This window comes from Gymnogyps californianus, chromosome 28 (genome assembly GCF_018139145.2).
Source record: "Gymnogyps californianus isolate 813 chromosome 28, ASM1813914v2, whole genome shotgun sequence".
Lineage (NCBI taxonomy): Eukaryota > Metazoa > Chordata > Aves > Accipitriformes > Cathartidae > Gymnogyps > Gymnogyps californianus.
In genome coordinates, this window is record NC_059498.1 from 873,954 (window position 1) to 895,557 (window position 21,604).

General features: G+C 54.0%; 1 pseudogene and 1 gene segment (V, D, J or C); both read right to left on the minus strand.

The window, feature by feature from the left end:
- On the minus strand, positions 1-3,233 carry LOC127026691 (T cell receptor alpha variable 1-2-like). The segment is given in 3 exon segments: positions 1-24; positions 1,928-2,223; positions 3,185-3,233. Coding segments are annotated over 3 exon segments (369 nt in total).
- A 6,967-nt stretch (positions 3,234-10,200) lies between these two features.
- On the minus strand, positions 10,201-12,830 carry LOC127026693 (T cell receptor alpha variable 1-1-like; annotated as a pseudogene).
- Between the last annotated feature and the right edge of the window lie 8,774 nt (positions 12,831-21,604).

The window sequence follows — 21,604 nt, forward strand, 5'->3', positions numbered from 1 at the left end:
CTACAAGTGATCGCTGGAATGACCCTGTTGGGAGGGAGAGAAAGAGAAAGACATGGCACGTCCTCACGCAAGGAAGCCCTTGGCTGACCAGCCAAGGATTGCAGGGCCCCTTCCTGTCAACGCGGCCACAGGCAACCCCACCAGTGTGCCCCAGGCCAACATCCCTTGCCTGCACTGCACCCAGCCAGCACTTGAGCTGAGGCTTCTGTGGGCACTGACACATTCCTGCCCCACAAACCCTGGGGCCTCTCAATCCCAGCCCTCAGAAGAAGCCTCCATGAGGGAATGGGTATGGCATTATCCAGGATATGAACAGGGGTTGTCAGGAAAACAACCACCCAGCCTATGTCATTAGCTGGGATGTTTTCCCTTCCTCAGGAGCACCTCCGAAAATTGCCACTTCCGTAGAGGCTACCTCTGGGCCTGGGGCAGGTCAGGGCCACCACAAAAGCCAGCCCAACTCCTTGCTTTCTCATCCACTTCTCTTGCCTCCTTCTCCTCGGGAAGCAGGTGAGTCTGAAGCCCTTTCCCGACGACCTTTTTCTGTTTGTGCAGATGTGTGCTCCTCCATCCTATGCTGGGTCATGGTGCTGTTTGAGAGGGGGAAGAAGGGTGATGGTCTGACTCGGAGAGTATCCGGAACTTGGCTGAGGGGGCTTTTCTTTTAAGAGATAGGCAGCAGCCTCCTTGAAGCAGCTGAAGGGAATTCTTCCTGCTTTGGATAGCCCTGTGCTGGGAAAAGAGGCTCCGTCAGAAGATGGCCCCAAAGGATGCAGAAGTGGCTGTGATGTAAGAAAAAGCCTTGAAAACAGCCTCACCTTTCCCTCCTCATCCTCCTACCTCTCTCCAGAATGACAGGGCATGGCCTGCACCCAAGGGCAAGGACAGCAAGGACAGGTCACCTATACACCCTCCACCCCCCAAAACAGTTCCCTGCACAGCCCAGCAGTTACACAGATGTGCATGGCTAAGGTGACTCACAGGTTGATGGTGAAATCAGCCTGCCCAGGCCACACACCAGGGCCCTCATGCCTCTTGCACACCCCCAGCTCCCACCACACACGGAGCCTCAAGGACAGCAGCCAGTGCCCAAGCCCCCATGGCTGCTCTGCAGTGACTGGCCTTCCCGCACGCACGAAGCAGCTTTCCTCAAAGCTGGCTCTTCACCTGGCAGGGCCTGTTGCCCATCTCTGCCTGGTGGTCTGCCCTCCCATTGTGCTCTTGGCTACAGTTGTCCAGCATGGTCCCACTGCAGAAGAAATGAGGCAGCGCTGGGGGAAGCCCATGAGGTAGGGCCTGAGGAGGGCTCCAAGGACCGGCAGAGTGCGCTGAGGAGAGCACGTCCTCCAGATCCCAGCACGTGGCCGTGCAGCAACTGGAGGATCCACAGAGTAGTTCTGAGTATCTTCCAAAATTGTTGTAATCGTGTAATTCCAGGAAGGAGCCTTGCCACATGGCATGTTGTTTATCTTTTTAATCTTACTTTGAACTCTGACCTCGGAGGGACACATCCCAGAGCAGGTACTCTAAGAGACAGGCCTGCAGGAATACCTGAGGAAGCAAAGTGCAGTAGAGAAATCCATAAAGCAAAGAACAGCAGCAAGGAAGCAATGCACAAGCTCTCCCAACCTCCTGCATTGCCCATCACCTCTCCAAAGCCGTTGGGCAGAATAACCACAAAACCCCTGGTGCAAATGAGGGTTTTCACCATGGGTTAGCTGAGACTCTTTCACCACCTTCTCCTGCCTCTCCAGCCACTCACACTGTCCTCTCCTGGAAGAGGAGCTCGGCCTGCAGAGCTGTGGGTGCACAGGGCAAGCAGCGCTGCCAGGAGAGAGCTGAGGGCCCCTTCCCCCAAGCTCAGCCTTGCACAGTCACATGCCCTCCCTCCCCTGGCTTCTTGCACAGCCAAGGAAGCTCCCTGCACCAGGGTGTCTTGCACAGCACAGAGGTACAAGGCACTGTCAGAGACCTCGACTTCCTCCAGCTGCAGGAGGCTGTATTTCCCCGTGGTGTTCAGCGACGTGGTGAGACGACCGCTCGGCTTGTGGCCAGCTGCTGCCTGAGACGAGAGCAGCTGGGGACCTTGGCCTTTCCTCTGCTGGTACCAAAGCAGGGCATTAGGCCTGGAGTTTTGGTAGGTGCAGGTGGTCTGGAAGGTGTCTTTCTCCTCTACTGCGACTTGTCCTTCTTGCTGGGTGACGGTGGTCTGCCCCATGGTGCCTGGAAGAAAGCAAGGGTCAGCGACTGTGCAGGGAAAGGCTCTGAGATGCAAAACAAGAGGGGATGCAAAGTGTCAGAGGAGAAGGCTCCCCATCCCTTGCGCTGCAGCAAGAGCCTCATGGACGGGAAGAGAAGGCGGTGAGTGTCTTTGGGCAGGAGGTCTGAGACCTGAGCTCAGCGTGGATCCCACAGCACAATAATGCCAATTACCTCCCACAGGGATACCCCCAGAGGAGAACTGTGCTTTCACCCAGGTCTTCGGTCTCCACTCTTGTGCTGCCTGGAGTCTCCAGGGAACAGCCTGTAGTGCCTGGCCCTCCTGTGCTGGCTGCAGGACACCTCCAGCAGGGTGAGGGACCTTTCAACTCCTGCAAAGATGTTTCATCCTGCTCCCCATTCCTTGTCCTCTCAGAAGGCCCCGAGGTCAAGGGAGGGAAAAGGAAGCCCTGGCATTATGGACATGCAGGAGGAATGGATAGCCAGGGCATACTGCATGACATGTGCCAGCCAGGAGAGAGACTGGGACACCCTAAGAACGTGAGTGGGATGAGAGAGCTTTCACGTCCCTGCATCAGCTTTCAAAAGTCCTGTGCGTTTGGGTTGCAAAGTCAGAAAATGTGTACTGCCGAGATAGAAAAGAGCTTCTGCAATGATCTGTCTGTGAAACACTGGGCCCAGACAGATCAGCAGAGAGAGGCACAGAGAGGTGGAGAGTTGCAAGAGAAAAGGAAGGCAAGGGGTCTAAGATGATCAGGAGAGGAGCTGTTTCTTCTCACTCTCTTCTTTTGTTTGCCAGCAGTAACAGCATCTTGAGAAAGCAGGTGCAAAACCACCTGTGCGATCTGATGTTTCCCAACCTTTGCCCATAATTCAAGAGCAGCTCCCTGCAGAGAACTGTTGAGGGGGTGAGGGTCTCCTGGGAAGAAGAGGAATCATACCATCAGTCAAAGCCAGTGCTTACCCAGTGGTTGGCTCAGGAAGGCAGCGAGGATGAGATACCTGAGGTGCATGCTGAGACCGATCCTCCTGCCTGTGTGAGAGAGACCCAAAAAACCCACACGTCCCCACCAAGAGCCCCAAGAGAGCACAGCTGCCGGAAATGACTCTGCAAGGGGAACAAAGAAGGAAATGGGGAGGAGAAAATGCTTCTTCTTAGCACACCTGAAATGCCTGTGCTGTGCTCTTCTCTCCTCCAGCAGCGACTCGTGTTGCTCCTGCAGACAACACCTTCTGCCATTCCAAGGGGAGGGAGGGGTAAAAGGGGGATAGGCCTGCACCTGGTGACCAACCTCTCTGACACATCCTCCTGTGCAACATCTTGGGAGTCTCTCCTTCCCTGATGCCTGTGCCTCCTCTCTCTCCATCCTCAAGCCCTTGGCTGGGTTGGCCTCTCCTGGCTCCTGCACGGTGTCTAGCCCCAAGCTCCTGTCTGCACACCGCAAGGCTGCGGCTCTCACAAACACAATGGTCAACACCCCCAAACCCTGCAGACACCGACTGCCCCACTCAGAGCCCCAGGCACTGTGGACTTTCTCCCTCTAGCCAAAAAAAGTTATCTCAGGAACCAAGAAATGAAGTTTCCTGCCACCCTGCCCATCCCATCTCATACATCAGCTTCTGAAAAGCTCGTTGAGGGAAAAAAACAAACAGTCCTTCCATTTGACCATAACCCTTCCATTCTCAGTTTCCTCAAAACCAGTTGCATCTGCATTTGTCCTCTCCCTGCTTCTAGCCATTAACAAACCAACCTGCCAAACTATTTTTACTCTTTCCATAGCATAATTTAGGTTGGACAAGACCTCTGCAGATCACCCATTCCACATCCCTGCTCAGAGCAGGTCTCATCAGATCAGGCTGGTCAGGGCTGTGCCCATCCAGTCTTGAAAATTGCCAAGGCCAGAGCCTGCACAACATCTGTGGACAGTGCATTCCAGTACTTGAGGATTTTCAGGGTCAAAAACAAGTGAAAAATAAAAAGGCTTTCTAATGTCTAAACAAAATTTCCCAAATTGTGTCTGTTGCCTCTTGTCTTGCCACTGTGCACTTTGAGAAGAGCCTGGCTCCATCTTTTCCACATCCTCGGAGCACGTAGTTGTAGACACCCATAAGGTCTCCCTTGAGCCTTCTTCTCCTAAGGCCCCATTCCCTCAGGCTCTCAGCATGTCATGTCCTCAAGCCCCCTGAGTGCCTTGGGGGCTTCCGCTGGACTCACTCCCACATGTCCATACCTTTCCTACACACCAAGGAGCCCCAAACTGAACACAGGACCCCAGGCATGGTCTCACGAGTGCCAAATAGAGGAGAAGGCTCACTGCCCTGGGTGTGCTGGCTGCGCTTTTGCTGAGACAGCTCAGAGTGCAGCTGGTCTGCTTTGCCACAAGGGCACATGGCTGACTCACCTTCAGCCATTGGCCACCAGGCATCCCCTGCCTTCCCAGCTCTCTGACCTATAACCTCTGCCTCCAACATGGTCCAAGCTACAGCAAGAAGCTGAAAGGTGCCTGTCCCCAGCGGGACTGGCTGCTCTCCACTCAGGCCTTTGGAGAAAAGTTCTGTTTTGTTGTGTCCTACCTGCATGGCTGCTTCTGGTGGGAACGGCAGCACAAATTCCTTCTGCACGGGATCTGTAAAGCCAGGAAGGTATTTCAGCTTTGCCTGGCTCCCTATCCATCTATCTATCACTTCAGCAGCTCTCTCACTGGGCTCATTCTCCACCTCACTACCAAGGTATAAGCTACCAGAGGCTGATCCATGTATCTGAACAGTGTGATATTGCAGGCTCAAGGTTCAGCCAATTGCTAGATGCAAGGCAAGAGAGCCCAAGAACGTGGACTTTGAAGAGTTGCGTGAGCTACTAGACCCATACAGGCTTCCCTGGGGAACAGCTGGACAGAGAACTCTCCGGTCAGTGGATGGCTTTCAGCTTCAGCAAACCTTAGACATTCAACCCCTTAGGCAACCCAGCAATTCTCTTTCTGACCGCCTCTGAGAAGTGGTCTTGGCAAATGTGTCTTTACAGGGTGGGTCCAAGCTTCCCTCCCAGCTACGGGACTTCACCTGCACACCAAAAGGCTCTGCATTTGGTGCAGAGGGAAATCCTCTACAACAGCCTACCAGCATAGGTCTGGAACCGATGGAGAAAGCCTGAAGGTTTCAGTCACCTCTACATCATTGTCTCCTGTCTGTGTTGAGCTCAAACTCCTGACTCTGTGGGATGGCTTCCGAGTACCGGCAGAGATCCCCTGGGGGGAAGCAATGGAGAAGCAGGGGAGAAGCCCGATGCCGATGCTTGATGCCAGTGCCAGTGCTGATGCTGATGACAATGCCTGGCGGCAGGGGAACCGCCCCGGGTCCCGGGGCCTGGGAGGGGCTGGGTGGGGCAAGGTGGCCCCGGCGAGCAGAGCAGCAGCGCCCCTGTCGGGCCTGCCCGGGCCTGTCATAGAACCATAGAACCCTAGAGTCATAGAACCCTAGAATGGTTTGGGTTGGAAGGGACCTTGAAAGACCTTCTAGGCCAACCCCCCTGCCACGGGCAGGGACATCTCTCACTAGATCAGCTTGCCCACAGCCCCATCTAACCTGACCTTGAACACCTCCAATGATGGGGCATCCACAACTTCTCTAGGCAACCCATTCCAGTGTCTTAGCACCCTGATCGTAAAAAATTTCTTCCTTATGTCCAACCTAAATCTACCCTCTTTCAGTTTAAAACCATTAGCCCTTGTCCGGTCCATACTGGGACCAATATTATCTGCTATCTTCATTAATAACATAGACAGTGGGGTTGAGTGCACCCTCAGCAAGTTTGCAGATGACACCAAGCTGAGAGGTGCAGTTGGTACTCTTGAGGGAAGGGATGCCATCGAGAGGGCCTTTGACAGGCTTGAGGAGTGGGCCCATAGGAACCTCACAAAGTTCAACAAGACCAAGTGCAAGGTCCTGCACCCGGGCTGGGGCAATCCCCAATATCAATACAGATTGGGGATCGAGAGCAGCCCTGTGGAGAAGGACCTGGGGATACTGGTGGTTGAAAAATTGGACATGAGTCAGCAATGTGCGCTTGCTGCCCACAAAGCCTGAGCTACAGCCTGAGCTACAGCCAAAGAAGCGTGGCCAGCAGGTCAAGGGAGGTGATTCTCCCCTCTACTCTGCTCTCATGAGACCCCGCCTGGAGTACTGCACCCAGTTCTGGGGTCCCCAATAAAGACAGACATGGACCTGCTAAAGTGGGCCTTCCGGGGAATGGCTACGAAAACGATCCGAAGGCTGGAACACCTCTCCTATGAAGAAAGGCTGAGAGAGTTGGGGTTGTTCAGCCAGAGGAAGAGAAAGCTCCAGGGAGACCTCATTGTGGTCTTTCAATATATAAAGGGGGCTTGCAAGAAAGATGGAGAAAGACTTTTTACCAGGGCCTGTAGTGACAAGACAAGGAGTAACGGTCCATCAGAGCAGCACCTGCCGAGCTCACCAGCCAATGATGGAAAATCCTGACACAGGCCTGCTTTTTACACACACGGTACACATCTATTATGGCTGCCCAGTGTCTAACAACAGCAGCAGCTGACTCTAGCCTAAGCAATGCTGCAGCTGAGAAGCTTTCTAACAAACCCGCCTGGCTGGCACCTTGCTTCCTGATGCTGCGCTTGCAGAGCATAGCTAGGAGCTGGACTCCTTCCAAGGGAGGCAGGTCACAGTTGGGGGGACCTGAATAGGAGCCTTCGAGGCCAGGTGAGGAGCCTTGGACAATGCCAGCCTTTCTGGGAGGCTCTCAGGGCACAAGGCTTGTCCTCCTGGTGCCTGTGCAGTGCTGGGCACAGCCTCCTGCCACCACTCCGGTGGCTCTGGAGACTGCTCCAGTGCTAAAAGCAGATGCGGAGACAGGCTTCTCAGCAGTGCAGCTCCAAGAGCTCTAAGGAGCTAAACTAACTGACAGATGTCAGGGCTTGGCCCAGGCAGTTTGAAATCTCCTCCTGATGCCACTTGCTAATTAATATCAGTTTGGCTTTTGAAGAGAGGGTATTTACCGTAAGGCAACTTCATCAGGCCAGCTTCCTTTCTGGTGTCCCAGCCTCAGCATTTGCAGCTGCAGGCCATCTGGCTCACCCCAGACACACAACCCTTTGCTGCCCTGTGAGCATGTCAGGGCAGCACCTCTCCCTGCATTGAAGCTGGAACTGGGCCCAGACCTCCACAACCGCCCTACGGCGATCAGCAGGGGTGGGCTGGATCTTGTCAGACTTTGGGATTACTTTGAGTTGTTAGGTGGGGAACCCCTGGAGCTCCAGCAATAGGGCTTGTCTCTAGCTTTGACTTTGTGCCTCATGCACGGACTTTGCATGTGAAGAGGGTGAATGTCCCCAAAAGACCCTGCAGCTTGGACCCCAATACGCCTTCTCTCTTTCCTCTAATGAGAACACAACCGGTTGAACTACTTCTGTCCAACCCACAAAAGCCCTCTGCTGTCATTAAATCCACCACGGATGGCCAGCACTTGATTTCCCTTCTTGGCACTGGGCTTTCAAGGACTTGCTGAAAGTTGTCAGGGGCACAGAGGTAGAGAGCTGGCCGGTGGAGTCCTGGTTCTCAGAGTGTGGGGAGAGGCTGTGCTTCCTCATGTGCATATGCATGTGTCTGTGCCTGAGGGCATATTTGTGCCTGTCTGTCTGCATTTGTGTGTGCATTTGCAAACACACATGTGAGAGTGAGTGTCTGCCAGTGTGTGTGTGAACAAGTGCATTTCTGTGTGTGTATGTGCATGTGTTTGTGTACGCGCACGTTTTTGCAGGTGAGCAAGTAAGTGTGCATGGTGTCAGTGTGCATGTGTGCGTATGTGTATGGGCATACGTGTGTGCAGACGAGCACATATATATCTTTGTTTGTGCACGAGGTGTGCAACTCCTTCCATTCGCTTGTGATGTCAACGGGTGAGATCAAAATGAGAAGAGGAGTCCAACTGAAACCTGCAGTGAAACTCTGGGCTGGCTCAGACGTCCTACAGGGGCAAGGTGCGGTGACTGTCCAGGTTTGCCCGGGACTGCTGCACCACCCCTGCTGGCCGTTCACTGGGAAACAGCCCCTGTGCTTGCAGTCGTGTTTGCTAGGAATCCGGAGTGCTGACACTTGGGAATTGGACCCTCCCCTTCCTCCAGCCCAGCTCAGGAGACAGGAGCAAAAGAAGGAGAGGTGGGAAAAGGCTAAACCCCCTCTGTCAGGAGAGGAGGGGAAAGTGGAAGCCCTCCTGGAGAGTCCCCAGCAAGAGTAAGTGTGCTCAGCTACATCCCTAGCCTGGCACAGCTGAGCAGCCATGGCATCTGGAGGTGGCAGGCATCCCAGTCCCAGAGCTCAGGGGCTGGGTAGAGCATCCCCTGACTTCCTGGGGATGGGAAAGAACAGGATGAGAGCCTCCCTCCAGGTGCCTCTCTGCAGCCCAAAGCCACTGCCTGAGACCTTTGCAGAGGTGGAGGGGGTGTGGGGAGAAATGGACTGGTGGGTGTGGTGGGGGCCAGGGAGGGAAGAGGTAGGGAGGAAGGAAGGGAGGGAGGGAGAGAGAAGGGTGTGACATGTCGTCATGGATGGGAACCTGGGAGTATGGGGCTGAGGCCTGCAGGGCTGTTCCTAGAAGCTGAGGAAGGCTGCTCCGGAGCCAGTGGCCTGCCTTGCTTTGTCTCTCCCTAGAAATGCTCTCTGGAGCATGTCCTGTGGTTGGGGAGCCTGATGAGTGGTGTCCTCAAGTGAGCACCACAGCAGTAGGCCAGTGGGAGGCTGGCAGCCCCGTGAGCCGCGCAGCTCTTGGGGACGGATCTTCCTCCTAGTGTGCCTGGAGTTGTGCTGGGAGGCCTCTCAGCAGAAGATGACCTTGAAGGCTAGCACAATTTCCTGTGCTGAGGGAGAGGGAAGCAGGAGAGAGGCACAGCCGGAAGAGAGGCTGCGGCTGCTGCCTAAGTGTCCCAAGGGTGGCCAGAAGCTTTCCAAATTACTGCTTTTACCCGCAGCGGGGTTGGAGAGCGTCTTCCCCTGTGGAAGGGGACCTACTGAACTACTGCAGGAAAGAGCTGGGCCCACTGAAACGCCTCTGCCCAAGGCCTTGCTTAAGGGTTGGTTTGGCAGCAGAGACTTGACCCCCTCTCTGACCCCGCACATCTTCAAACTCCTCACAAGCAAAGCCCAAGAGGGGAGGGAGGAAAAGCTACTGAGAGGGGAGGCAACTAGTTCAACACAGACATGTGAAGTGAAACGCTGATACACTGACACAAAATCTCCTTTTCCTCTCAGCTGCTATTTAGCGGGCGGGGGGAGGGGGGGATTGGCTTTTGAAGAGAATGCATTTACCAGCAAAGAAACCTGGGAGCAACTTCATTAGTTCAAGCGCATTTCTGTGTGCAGACCTCAGCATTTGCAGCCTGCAGGAAACTGGGCTGGTAGCAGACACAGAATCGTCTGCTGCGGCATTGCTTCTTGCATAGGAGGTGGGGGGGGCTGGTTCCAGACCCCCAGGTCTCCCTGAAGGAGATCACAAGGACCACCAGGGAGATTGTCATGCCTTCTTTGTTTCTACCAGTGGGGTGGATGAGACACCTGCTGATAGGAGGCTGAGGCTGGGGCTGTCTCCCAGAGAGCACAGGGCAATGAGGGCCCATGGATGCCCCATGCTGGGAGCTGCCTGGGTCGAGCTTTCTTTGTCTGTGTTTGTTTTGGGTTATGGTTAGTCATGCAGATAGGAGAAGGAAAAGGTACAGCATCTCTTTACATCAGCTGCCATGGCTGAAGTTCAAGAGGGAAATAATAACACAATGGAGCCAGTTTTAAGGTGTGTCCGTCTCGAGACAAGAGAAACCCAGTTGCTGTCGGGGAGGATGGATGTGCCTCCTGTTCTTAATAGCGGTCAAGATGAACAAATTGCTAATGTGTAAATGCAATGGCTGACGTGTGTGCAGCTCGTACTTTACCAGACAGCAGAGCTTTCCGTGCGTGTTTACATCACTGACAATAAGAAGACTGCACCTTCATGTGGTGTGCTATGGGAACATGTAAGACCCTGTCTGCGTAAACTGATGTCTGGAATGGACAGGAAACAGCACATCACGGATAGCAGAGTTTCCTCAAGCCGGAGGAAATCCAGTTTGTGAGAGGGAGGAAGCTTCATGAGCACAGCCTCGTTTCTCATGCCCAGCCTCAGCATTTGCAGTGAAGGGGAAATTCAAATTGTAACTGCTCAGCAACGGTAATTGGTGACCAAGGAACGATCTGTCCTGGAGGGCAAGAAGGCCCAGCTTCAGGAGGGGTTAAACTGGCTGGAAGCCATCCTCAGGGATGCCAGAGACAGAAAGACTGCCTGTAAGGGAGTGAAGTGTCCCTGGTTGATGGGCTAGATAAGAAACAGCCCCAGTATTGTCTTGTAGCCATCCTGGAATGGAAGCGCTCAGGGGCCACCTTTGGGCAGGACAGCTGGACTGAGGGATGGACCCATGGCTGGGCTAAGGTGCCCCATGCAACCGCTCACAGGATTGGTGCTGATGCAAGTATATGTAAGGAATCTGCTTGTGACGCATCTTTGCGGATCCCTTGTAGAACCACTTATGGCGGTAGGTTGTTCATTATTTTTTCTTTTTTTTACTATTTAAGCACAAACGTGTGTTTAATTTGCCTCAAGGGGTAACATAAAAATCCCCTACAGCAGCCTGCTGCAAGTCTGGCTTGTCCAAGACAAAGTCACCTGTGGCCATGGGAGCTCATCCCTGCAACACTGCTCCCTGTGCTAGGGATGATCAAGTTCCCCCCAGCATCCCTGAAGGGAGTGCAAGGAGCCCAGGAGCTTGTAAGGCTTCATTTGTATGTTGGTGTCTTTGCTTATTGGTTACGAACATGGAGAGCGCTTGGGCCTTTGGCAACCAGGGCTGTTCTGTGTGGTTTGCTCTGCCCCTCAGGCACAGACTTTGCACTTGGACTGGCTGAACACCTGGAGATAACCTGATGGCTTGACTCCAATCCAGTTGAATTCTTTCCTTATTGAAGAGAGCAACCAATCCCACAAATCTTTATTGAAATGCCCTCCCTCTAGGGGCCTCTGGGTGGGGCTGGCAGGTGCTTGATGGACCTCATTAGTCATGGGCTTGCAGGAATTTGCTAACACTGAGTCTGAGGGGCTGAGAGCAAGCCCCTGGCACCCTGGTTCCCAGCAGGCTCTGCCCTACAGTCAGGGTCGGCATCTCCATAGCCACTTACACTGGCCTCTCTTGGAAGAGGATTTTGACCTGCAGAGCTGTGGGTGCACAGGAGCAGCAGTGGTGGCAGGAGAGAGCTGAGGGCCCCTTCCCCCAAGCTCAGCCTTGCACAGCCACATGCCCTCCCTCCCCTGGCTTCTTGCACAGCCAAGGAAGCTCCCTGCACCAGAGTGTCTTGCACAGCACAGAGGTACAAGGCACTGTCAGAGACCTCGACTTCCTCCAGCTGCAGGAGGCTGTATTTCCCCGTGGTGTTCAGCGACGTGGTGAGACGGCCGCTCGGCTTGCGGCCAGCTGCTGCCTGAGACGAGAGCAGCTGGGGACCTTGGCCTTTCCTCTGCTGGTACCAGAGCAAGCCTCTAAAGTTGGAGGTTTGGTATGTGCAGGTTGTTTGGAAGGTGCTCCCTGCTTCACTGTGACTTGTCCTTCTTGCTGGGTGACGGTGATCTGCCCCATGGTGCCTGCAAGAAAGGGAAGGTCAGCAGCTCTGCAGGGAAAGGCCCTGGGAAGCAAACCAGGAGTGGATGCAAAACCCAGGCAGAGAAATCTCTCTGTCCCTTGTCCTGCAGGAAAATCCTGAGGCCTGGGGACAGCCAGGGGGAGGGTAGTTTTGGGCAGGAGCTCAGAGCACTCAGCACAGCGTGGACCCTGAGGAGAGCTGTGCTGTGTCCCTACTCCTCCTCCCTGGTCTGCGACTGCCCAGAGGACCAGGGAACACCCTGTCATGCCTGACCTTTGTGTGCTGGGACCAGCACCCTCCCGCAGGTTGAGGGCCCAGGGAGCTACGGCAAAAAGATTCATCCTGCTTCCCCATCCCTGTCAACTCCGAGGGCTCCTAGGTCCTTGAGCTCATACAATGCTGATATGAATGTTGGAAAGAGGGAGGCCTGGCTGAGTTGACAACCAGGAGGAAACTGGACGCCATGGCAGCCATGCAAGGAGGCCCAGCCAGGCAGCACAGTGAAATGTCCCAGTGGCAGCTTTGACAGGATCTGTTACTTTGTGTTGGAAGTGGAGAAATTTGAGGCTGCAGAGACAGCTGAGATCTCCTATGCTGCCCACAGGTGGATGAGAAGAGAGAGGCAGAGAGAGATGGATTGAAGGGGAGAGAAAAGTAGAAGAAGGGGTCTGAAGCATCTGTTCCTCTGTCTTTTCTTCTCCTTTCCAACAGTCAGAGCATCTTGAGAGAACCGGTACAAAACCACAAATGTGAGATGACATTTCCCAGTGTTTTCCTCTAATTCCACAGAATTTCCATGCATGGACCTGATAAGGCTGGTGAGAGTTTTCTGAGGAGGAGGAGAAGAAGTATGCATTGATGAAAAGGCAGGACTTACCCAGCAGTTGCCCCAGGAAGACAGTGAGGACGAGATTTCCAAGGTGCATGCTGAGTCCGACCCGCCTGTTTGTTGAGTGAGAGAGAGTCAGAAAACCACCTCCCGGCCCCGAGATAACAGAGCTGCCGGAAACGACTCTGTTGGGGGAGCAAAGGAAGAAGCGGGGAAGAGAAATGATCTGTTCTTCCTGTGCCTGAAGTGCTCCTCCTGGGTTTCTCCCTCCTCCAGCAGCAACACCTGCGGCTCCCTCAGCCAACGGTGTTCTGAACACTTGCATGACGGGGGGCCCTGTGCACCCTGTACACATGTACAGGAAGAGGAGGATCTCTGCATTTCTGCTAAGAGGAGAAATCGAGCCATAGTCCTCAACATGCAACCATCCTTGCTGACCCCAGGACCACAACCCTGGGAGTCTCTCCTTCCTTGATGCTTCTGTCTCTGCTCACAACATGTCCTGGGCAATGTCCAGACAGCTTCTGAATGCCTCCAAGGATGGAGACTCCACAACCTCTCTGGGCATCCTGTGCCAGTGCTTCCCCACCCTCACAGTGAAAAAGGGATTCCTGATGGTCAAATAGAATCTTCTGCGATTCACTTTGTGCCCATTGCCTCTGGTCCTCTCAGTGGACACCATGGAGAAGAGCCTGGCTCTACCTTCTTCACACCCTCCCTCCAAATATTTGTACCCATTAATGAGCTCTCCCCTGACACTTCTCTGTGCTGAGCAGTCCCAGCTCTCTCAACCTTTCTTCACATGAGAGTTGCTCCAGTCTCTTCACCATCCAGAGTGGCCCTTTGCCTGACTGTCTCCAGGATGCCTGTGACATGCAGTTCCCTAGTGAAAACACCCCCCCCACACACACCCTCTGGAGTCACAAGCACACCCACATTCGTGTATCTCTCAAATACCAGCATGGGTCCTCAGCCCTCCTCTCACAATCACCCCACACTCTTGGACCCCTCAAACATTACCATGGCTTGGTAATATCACCCTGTGACATGTTTCTCCTTCTCCAGTTGCTGGCACCCAGACCTTGTTGACATCCCAGTCCCTCCAGCTGCTGGCACAGAGACCTCTGTGACGAGAGGCCTCTTCTCCAGTTGCTGGCACTTAGACCTTGCCACACACCCCGCAGTCCATCCCATTGCTGGCACCCAGGCCTACCAATGGCACCTATTGCCATTGGTTGGTTGCCCAGTTACTGGCACCCAGATCTCTCTTTCACACCAGTCTCTCCAGTTACTGGCACTCACACGTGGGAAGTCACACAGAAGAATGGTTAAGAAAGGATTTATTAAGAAGGCAGGGGGGACTGTAGGGGTCAGGCACAGGGCTCATCCCAACAAGTGCACTGACTGGACTCTGCTTATGTGTAGCTGGCTCCTTTTACCCTTCCTCCTCTCTATTGCCTCCCCTTGCTCCTCCCCAATCCTCTCTTTCCCCCACCTTTCACCCTTCCCCTAAGCATTCCTTAATAAGTGTAGGCTGGTCCCTCAGGACCCTCCTCAAACATCCATAATCCTCATGTTCCTCTTCTCACTTCTTGTCACTTACAAAGCTCAGGCTGACCCACTTCAAAGCTACACCTGCAGTTTCCTAATGGCCCATCAATTAGCAGCTGCAGAGCTCTGGTCTCCCTCCTTGTCTCCCTTATCACTTACTCAGAGATTGGCGTCATTGTGTGCTTTGTTTATCACTTTCCCTTTTACTTCTTCTTCCCTTTGAAAGGAAAAGGGACTTGATCTGACAGCCTTAGTGAACCAGCAGCTCTCACCTTCCACATGCCCTGACAGCATCCTCTGCTGATGTTCCTCAGGAAAGCAGAGTTCCTCAAGGCACTGAAAGGCTCCTGTCCCCAGAGAAAATTGGGTCTTTTGAGTCCAGCCTCTGGGGAGAAGCCCCATGTTGAGCTCAGCCTTTGTAGGGTCTTCCTGCAACACCTGCAGCAATGCTGTCATGGCATTCATTTCTCAGGACACCTGAGAAGTTACAAACATGAAGGAAAAGGGAAAGACTGGCCACATGAGCAATCAGTTTCAGATGTAACGTGAGTGTAAAGAAGAACGCCAGTCACTTAAAATGTGTGGAAAGAGACAGTTTGTGACCTCATATTGCAACTTATCTATTGTTTGCCCTCCCAGATGTCCTGTGTTTCCTGCAAGACCCTCTCACAGGTCTTTGTGTAAAGCCCAGCATAAGGACAGACCTGAATTCCAAACCATAGCTTTCTTACCCCATCCAGGTGGAAATGGGCCTTCTCATCCACCTACTGGTATGTCACAGAGAGACTTTTCTCCAGGTGCCTCACTCTCTTTGCCTCCTTCCCTTTCCCTCTGGCCAGGTCTCCTTTGGACATATTCCCTACCCCGTCGCTTCCAGAAAGCCTGAACTTTCTTTGTCACCTCAGAAGGCCTCACTGCCAACAGCCGCCAACATGGGCAGGAGTAGCAGGGAAAAGTCGCCCATGCTGCTGAATGTGCCAAGGGTGGAAATTGGAGCTAAGCCTGTGGGAGCTGAGGGCAGTCAGCAGAGACATGGGGACAGTGAAACGGTGTATGTCTGAGGGAGATCAAATTGCTCTGATACAGAGCATGCAGGAGAACGTGAAGATCAGCAAGGACGAGGGTACTGGGTGCACTTCCCAAGAGAGCTGCAAGCGGGTGCAGAGCTCTTGACTGCTTCATTGGTGCCCCCCGAGAGTTTGTGCTCAGGAACTGGCTGCCATTCAGGGGGGAGAGGATTCTTTTACATGTAAACCTCATCCCTTTTGGATCGGTGGAAATGTCTCTTGGCAGCCACTACAGTCCCATATCTTATTTCCTGCATGAAAATCTAGATGTCTTGACCAAAGTGTAGAAGTGGAAGAATGGAAATCCCCACACCCATGTCCTCCATCAAGAGGGAATTATGGCTAATGAAGCATCTCTCAGAATGACTGAAGGCCAAAAGCTTCAGTCTCTCTTCTCCAGCGTCTTCCTTCCAGAGGTGCTGGTGGGCTTCCTCAGGCCAGGGGACATACCCATCTCCTTCCACAGCTGCATGGCCCAGCTGTACTCCTCCCAGCTGCTGGGCAGAGACCAATGCTTCCTCTGCACTCTCATCTCCTATGGCCACTGCTTGGCTATCTGCAACCCTCTGCGCTCTGGGGCCATCATGCATCAGGCTGTGTGCATCTGGCTGGTGGCAGGGACAGGACTGGCCGGTTCCCTGCCTCCTGCTCTGCATACAATACTCACCTCCCATTTGGCTTACCATTGGCACATCTGCCCATTACCCAGGCACATCTGCCACTTCTTCGCTGTTCTGCCAGCCCTGCTGGCCATGGCTTGTGCTGGCACTTCTGCCAACAAGGACGAGATCATCTTCAGTGTTGGGGATGTGACCCTCGGCTGCTTCCTCTTCATCCTCACTTCTTACAAGTGCAGAGCCAGAACCATCCTGCAGCTCTGCTGTGCAGAAGGCAGGCACAGAGCTGGCTCAACCTGTGCTTCCCATTTCAGTGCTATGGCCTGTTTCTGTGGCCTGTGTGTCTTCATGGGAAGTGACCTCAAAAGGGTCACTAGACAGAGTGGTGGCTGTGCTTTACACCACTCTTACTCCCCTGCTTAACCCCGTGATTTACACCCTAAGAAACAAGGATGTGAAAGCTGCTAGTAGTTGTTCACATGCAATAAACAATTCGCAGGGTTGTAGTGTTCCCACAGTCAGTGCAGACATCAGCTTACACACGGGACTTATCCCATCCCAAAGCAGACGGGCATGGTAAATGGGACAAATCATCTTTCTGGAGACACTGATCCTGCAGTTGACCAATGGTGGCCTCTGAACTCCCCAGCTAGCATAAGCTCACAGCAGGGCCTGCCTACCTGGTCACGTGTGCATGGCTTGCTTCATCATGCCATCAGAAGTGAACCCACAGCCTGTCCTACGAGAGCCTACAAGCACCTCCATCTCATGCCTAAAGCCCATATCCATGTCCACGGTACTCAGGGACAGACAGATAGCAGGGAGAGGGCTTTTGTGGGGGTGAAAGGGCTCAAGCTGGGCACGTTACTCTCATCAGCTGCATCTCCTGCTCTCACCGAGCGCAGATGAATCTTCCCTCAGCCACACTGAACCCTTGGAAACAGGACTTGCAGAAGATGACTCTGTCAAGTCCAAGACCTGTGCAGTGGCCCTGGACAGTGTAGATAGCCTCTCTTTGGGTATCTTGAGTCTTCTCAATTAACTCTAGATGACTAGAGGTCTGGGAGGGGTGTGTCTGTTTCTGTGCGTGTGTGTGTTTGTGTGTTGTCTAAGCCAGCTGTTTAGTCTGTCTTGAGTGTCCTTTAGTGGACTCTTCCAGCATGTGAGATGAGTTCTCTGCCCACGCTGACGTCTTTTGCACCGGAAATGCTTGGCCATCTCATCCTGTCACGCAAAAGACGCCTTCACTGGGGAATGTGCCTGGCATAAAGCAGGAAATGAAAAGACAGTGATTGAGGAAGCCAAAACACAGCCATAGCATTAGCTGGGATGTTTTGCATTCAAGATGAGCTTGTCAGAAAATAATCACCTCTACAAGGGATGCCTCTGGCAGGCTGGGGCAGTAAAGGTCCATGATAAAAGCCAGCCCAGCTCCTCGCTCTCTCATCCACTTCTCTTGCCTCCTTCTCCTTGGCAGTCAGGTGAGTCTCAAGCCCCTTCTTCTTCTCTGCTCTCTCAAAAAGGAGGTCTCACTTCAATTGGCCTCTCAGCTGATGCTGGCTTTGTTCTGTGCCAAATCATGGGGCTGCTTGTCATGGAGAGGGAAGTGGGCAGAAGGTTAGGCATGGAGGGAAGCTGGGACTGTACTGAGGTGGCTTCTGCACTCAGGGGCTAGGCAGTAGCTGCATAGGAGCTGGTGGCTCCTTTTGGGCCCTGGCAGGACAAGGCCAAAAGCCCTCATACATCTCTGCACAGCCTCCGCCTTATGGCCCTGCATGTTCTTTGGCTTCTTCATGGTGTGGTGACAGGCTGCTCCTCACGCATCCCCATGTTTTTCTTCCTCCCTGCCCTCTCTCCCAGGTGCACCTCAGGCATCCAAGACATGTCCTGCTACAACCAGTGCCAGCCCTGCCAGCCCTGCGGCCCGACCCGCTGGCCAACAGCTGCAATGAGCCCTGTGTCAGGCAGTGCCAGAACTCCACCGTCGTCATCCAGCCCTCTCCCGTGGTGGTGACCCTGCCCGGCCCCATCCTCAGCTCCTTCCCGCAGAACACCGTTGTGGGCTCCTCCACCTCCGCTGCTGTTGGCAGCATCCTCAGCTGTGAGGGAGTGCCCATCACCTCTGGGTGCTGTGACCTCTCCTGCATCAGCAGCCGCTACTGTGGCAGCAGATGCCGCCCTTGCTAAAGATGCTGGCAACGGCCTCGCATAAGGACCCCCAGGAACTCAGAACATGCTGCTGGACAAAGGATCAAAACCTCACGGCATTGTTTTCAGACTAGCTGGTCATCCCTGGCTTGCCCTGCAAGGGCAAGTCTGGAAGGGGCCAACCTGGGTTCTCTGAAAACATGGCCAATGTCTTCCTTTCCTGTCTTCCACTCACCCTTTTTCTCTTTTTTTCTTTGTTGTCTTGTGCTTGCGTCAAAGCCTGCTGTGGGGACCCCAGCAACGAGGCTGGAGGGACCTGCTAGCCTGTCTCCCTTTGCCGGGCAGGTCAACAGATGCCCTGTGGGAACTCTGCCGCAGGAAAAGGGAAACACATTCCTGGCTGCTCCTGCTGCTCCCCACACTGGGGGCCTCCACTTGGAGTGATCCCGTTTCCCTCTTTAGACTCATTAAAAATCTGCTGCAACCCTGCCTGTGTCCCTTAGGTTGTCTTTCATCTGTATACTGACTGCCGAGGGAGAAAGCCATTGCTTTGGAGGGGAATTAGGTGGGGACACAGGGGGCCCTTCATCACTTGTAGAGGCATTGGAGGTTGGGACACACTGCAGCAAGTCCTCTTTCAGGCACCGCTTCCTGAAGGTGAGGGAGACAACCCTAGTGTGTTCCCAAAGGATGGCAGAAATTGGGAATGGATAAATAGCCTTGGGGATGGCCCACAGTCCCTACTCCACCTGCCCCTGGCCTCCATCAGCCGATCTAGGGGTCAGCATGGCCAGCATGCCTGGGCATGGGCAGCAGGGACAGCTTCCCCGTGCAGCCCTATCACCCTTCAGCACAGCATCAGGCATGGTCCACCTGTTGCCTACATGTGTAGGGCTGAGGTGCTCACAAGTTAGTATTGGTATCAGCTACAGCAGGCCACACGCTGGAGTCCCCTGTCCCTGTGAAGCCAGGTGAAGGGTGAAGGCAAGCCCAGGTCAGTGACTGGTGGCCAACCACACACGGATGCTCTTTGGTGCCTTGTCTTCCCCAAGCAAGGAGCAGCTTTCTTCAGGCCCTTCTACAGCCCCACAATGCCACAACCCAGCTCTGGTCCGCAGAGGTGCTGTCTGAGAACAGATACCCCACCTCCACAGAGACATGCCACTGACAGTGGGATTTCATTCTGCACTCAGCGGGATCCGTGAGCTGTCCCTGAATGGCACAGGGCATGCACCAGCACAACCATAGGGCACACGTTGGGGTGCCTTCCCCAGGCACCAAGCTCCTTCAGCATTCCAGAGACCTGGGGCTGAAGTGGCTCTTGTGCTCCATGCAGCACTGCTGCTCCTCACACACAGGCCAGGGTCTTCCCACATCTGCAGACCCTGGGGCCCTGTGGTGTGGGGGTTTGCCCTTACACAGACCCCACACACCACCAGCACCACAGGATCACTGGATGGAGGACAGAGTAATTCCTCCCTGCTGGGTAAGGACTGGGGGAACCTCTCCCCAGGCCAGGTTCTGTGGGAGGCAGTGTGGCGTCAGGTGTTTAGACAGGGGCAACGAGCATCAGGACCAAGCCCACCTAGACCCAATGCAACTGTGGGTCCCAACTCTGGCTTGGCCCCTGGCCCAGGGTCTCTGTGAGAGCTCAGGTTTATGAAGGGCTACCATCAGAGCTTCCGCAGAGCTATCAGAGCCAGGTTGGTGGATGTGAACACTCTGAACTCTGCAAGGGATTGGAAAACCAGATATTGGGGTGTGTTTAAAATTAAAGAATCTGCGCCTCTGCTCAGAAAGGGAGATCACGTCAGGGTGTCTACAACAAATGAGAGAATTGAGAAACATTATGAAAGATGTTCACAGAGGAAATTTTCATCATAGTTGAAATGTGACAATGTGACAGATAGCTGTGTACCGCACAATAGACTACGATCATGAAGTACTTGAGGCGAGTAGGAGACCCATGGGGCAGGTCAGGGGCCTGGGATGTGGGCAGGCATGCCGGGTGGACAGAGCAGCAGTGCCAGTACTGGGTGGATCTGCAAAAGTGCATGTGCGTGTGAACCCAGAGAGCGTTGTGTGTGTGCCTTCACTAGTAACCTCCTGTCCCTGCCAGCCCCAGAGGGGGAGGGGATATGGCTGTCTGTGCTTGTGTTTTATGTGGGTCCTGTATGTGGGTGCTGCTGACAGCAGTGCCTTGGCTGTGGCAGTCTGTGTGACCGTCTGTTTCAGTGTGTGTGTCTGTGTGTGTGTCTGTGTCTGTGTGTGTCTGTGTGGCTCTGAGATATGGTCTCCGCTTCGCTACAGGTTGAACCTGCAGACATAGAAAGTGGCAGCTGTGCCCCTCAGCCTGGGCAGAGATCCCGGGTCTCCAGGACACCAGGCTGGGCTCCAGCAGCCAGGCAGGAGGATCCTGGGCCAGAGCAGCTGGACGAGGTGGCCGCGCTCCCTACATCCCTTAACAAATGCAGCAATGCCAGACTCTGCCCACAGAACACAGGCTCGGAGTTTCCTTGGACTTTCCTGCACCTGGGTTGGGGCGATCCCCAACATCAATACAGATTGGGGGATGAATGGATTGAGAGCAGCCCTGCAGAGAAAGGACATGGGGATACTGGTGGATGAAAAATTGGACATGAGCCGGCAATGTGTGCTTGTGACCCAGAAAGCCAATTTTATCCTGAGCTGCATAAAAAGAAGCGTGGCCAGCAGGTCAAGGGAGGTGATTCTCCACCTCTGCTCCACTCTTGTGAGACCCCACCTGGAGTACTGCATCCAGCTCTGAGTCCTCAGTGCCAGAAAGACATGGACCTGTTAGACCAGCGTGACATCTTTTTGAATTGTGGGGCCCAGCATTGCACACAGTACTCAAGGTGAGGCCGCCCCAACACTAAATACAGCGGGATAAGCACCTCTCTTGACCAGCTGGTTGTACTGTGTTTGATGCACCCCAGGAGGCGGTTTGCCCTCTTGGCTGCCAGGGCACACTGCTGACTCCTCTTGAGCCTGCTGTCAACCAGCACCCCCAGATCCCTTTCTGCAGGGCTGCTCTCCAGCCACTCCTCTCCCAGTTCATACTTGTGTCTGGCGTTACTCCGTCCCAGGGGCAGAATCTGGCATTTGGACTTGTTAAATTTCATGCCATTAATGATTGCCCAGTGCTCCAATTTATCTAGATCCCTCTGCAAGGCCTCTTGTCCCTCGAGAGAGTCAACAGCACCTCCCAGTTTGGTATCGTCAGCAAACTTGCTCATGGCGCATTCAACTCCTGCATCCAGAGCATTGATAAAAGTCTTGAACAGAACTGGCCCTCGAATTGAGTCCTGAGGAACACCACTGGTGACCGGTCGCCAGCCAGATGCAGCCTCATTCACTACAACCCCTTGAGCCCTGCCTTTCAGCCAGTTCTTCACCCAGCACACTGTGTACCTGCTGATCCCACAGCTGGACAACTTGTCCAGAAGGATGCTGTGAGGGACACTATC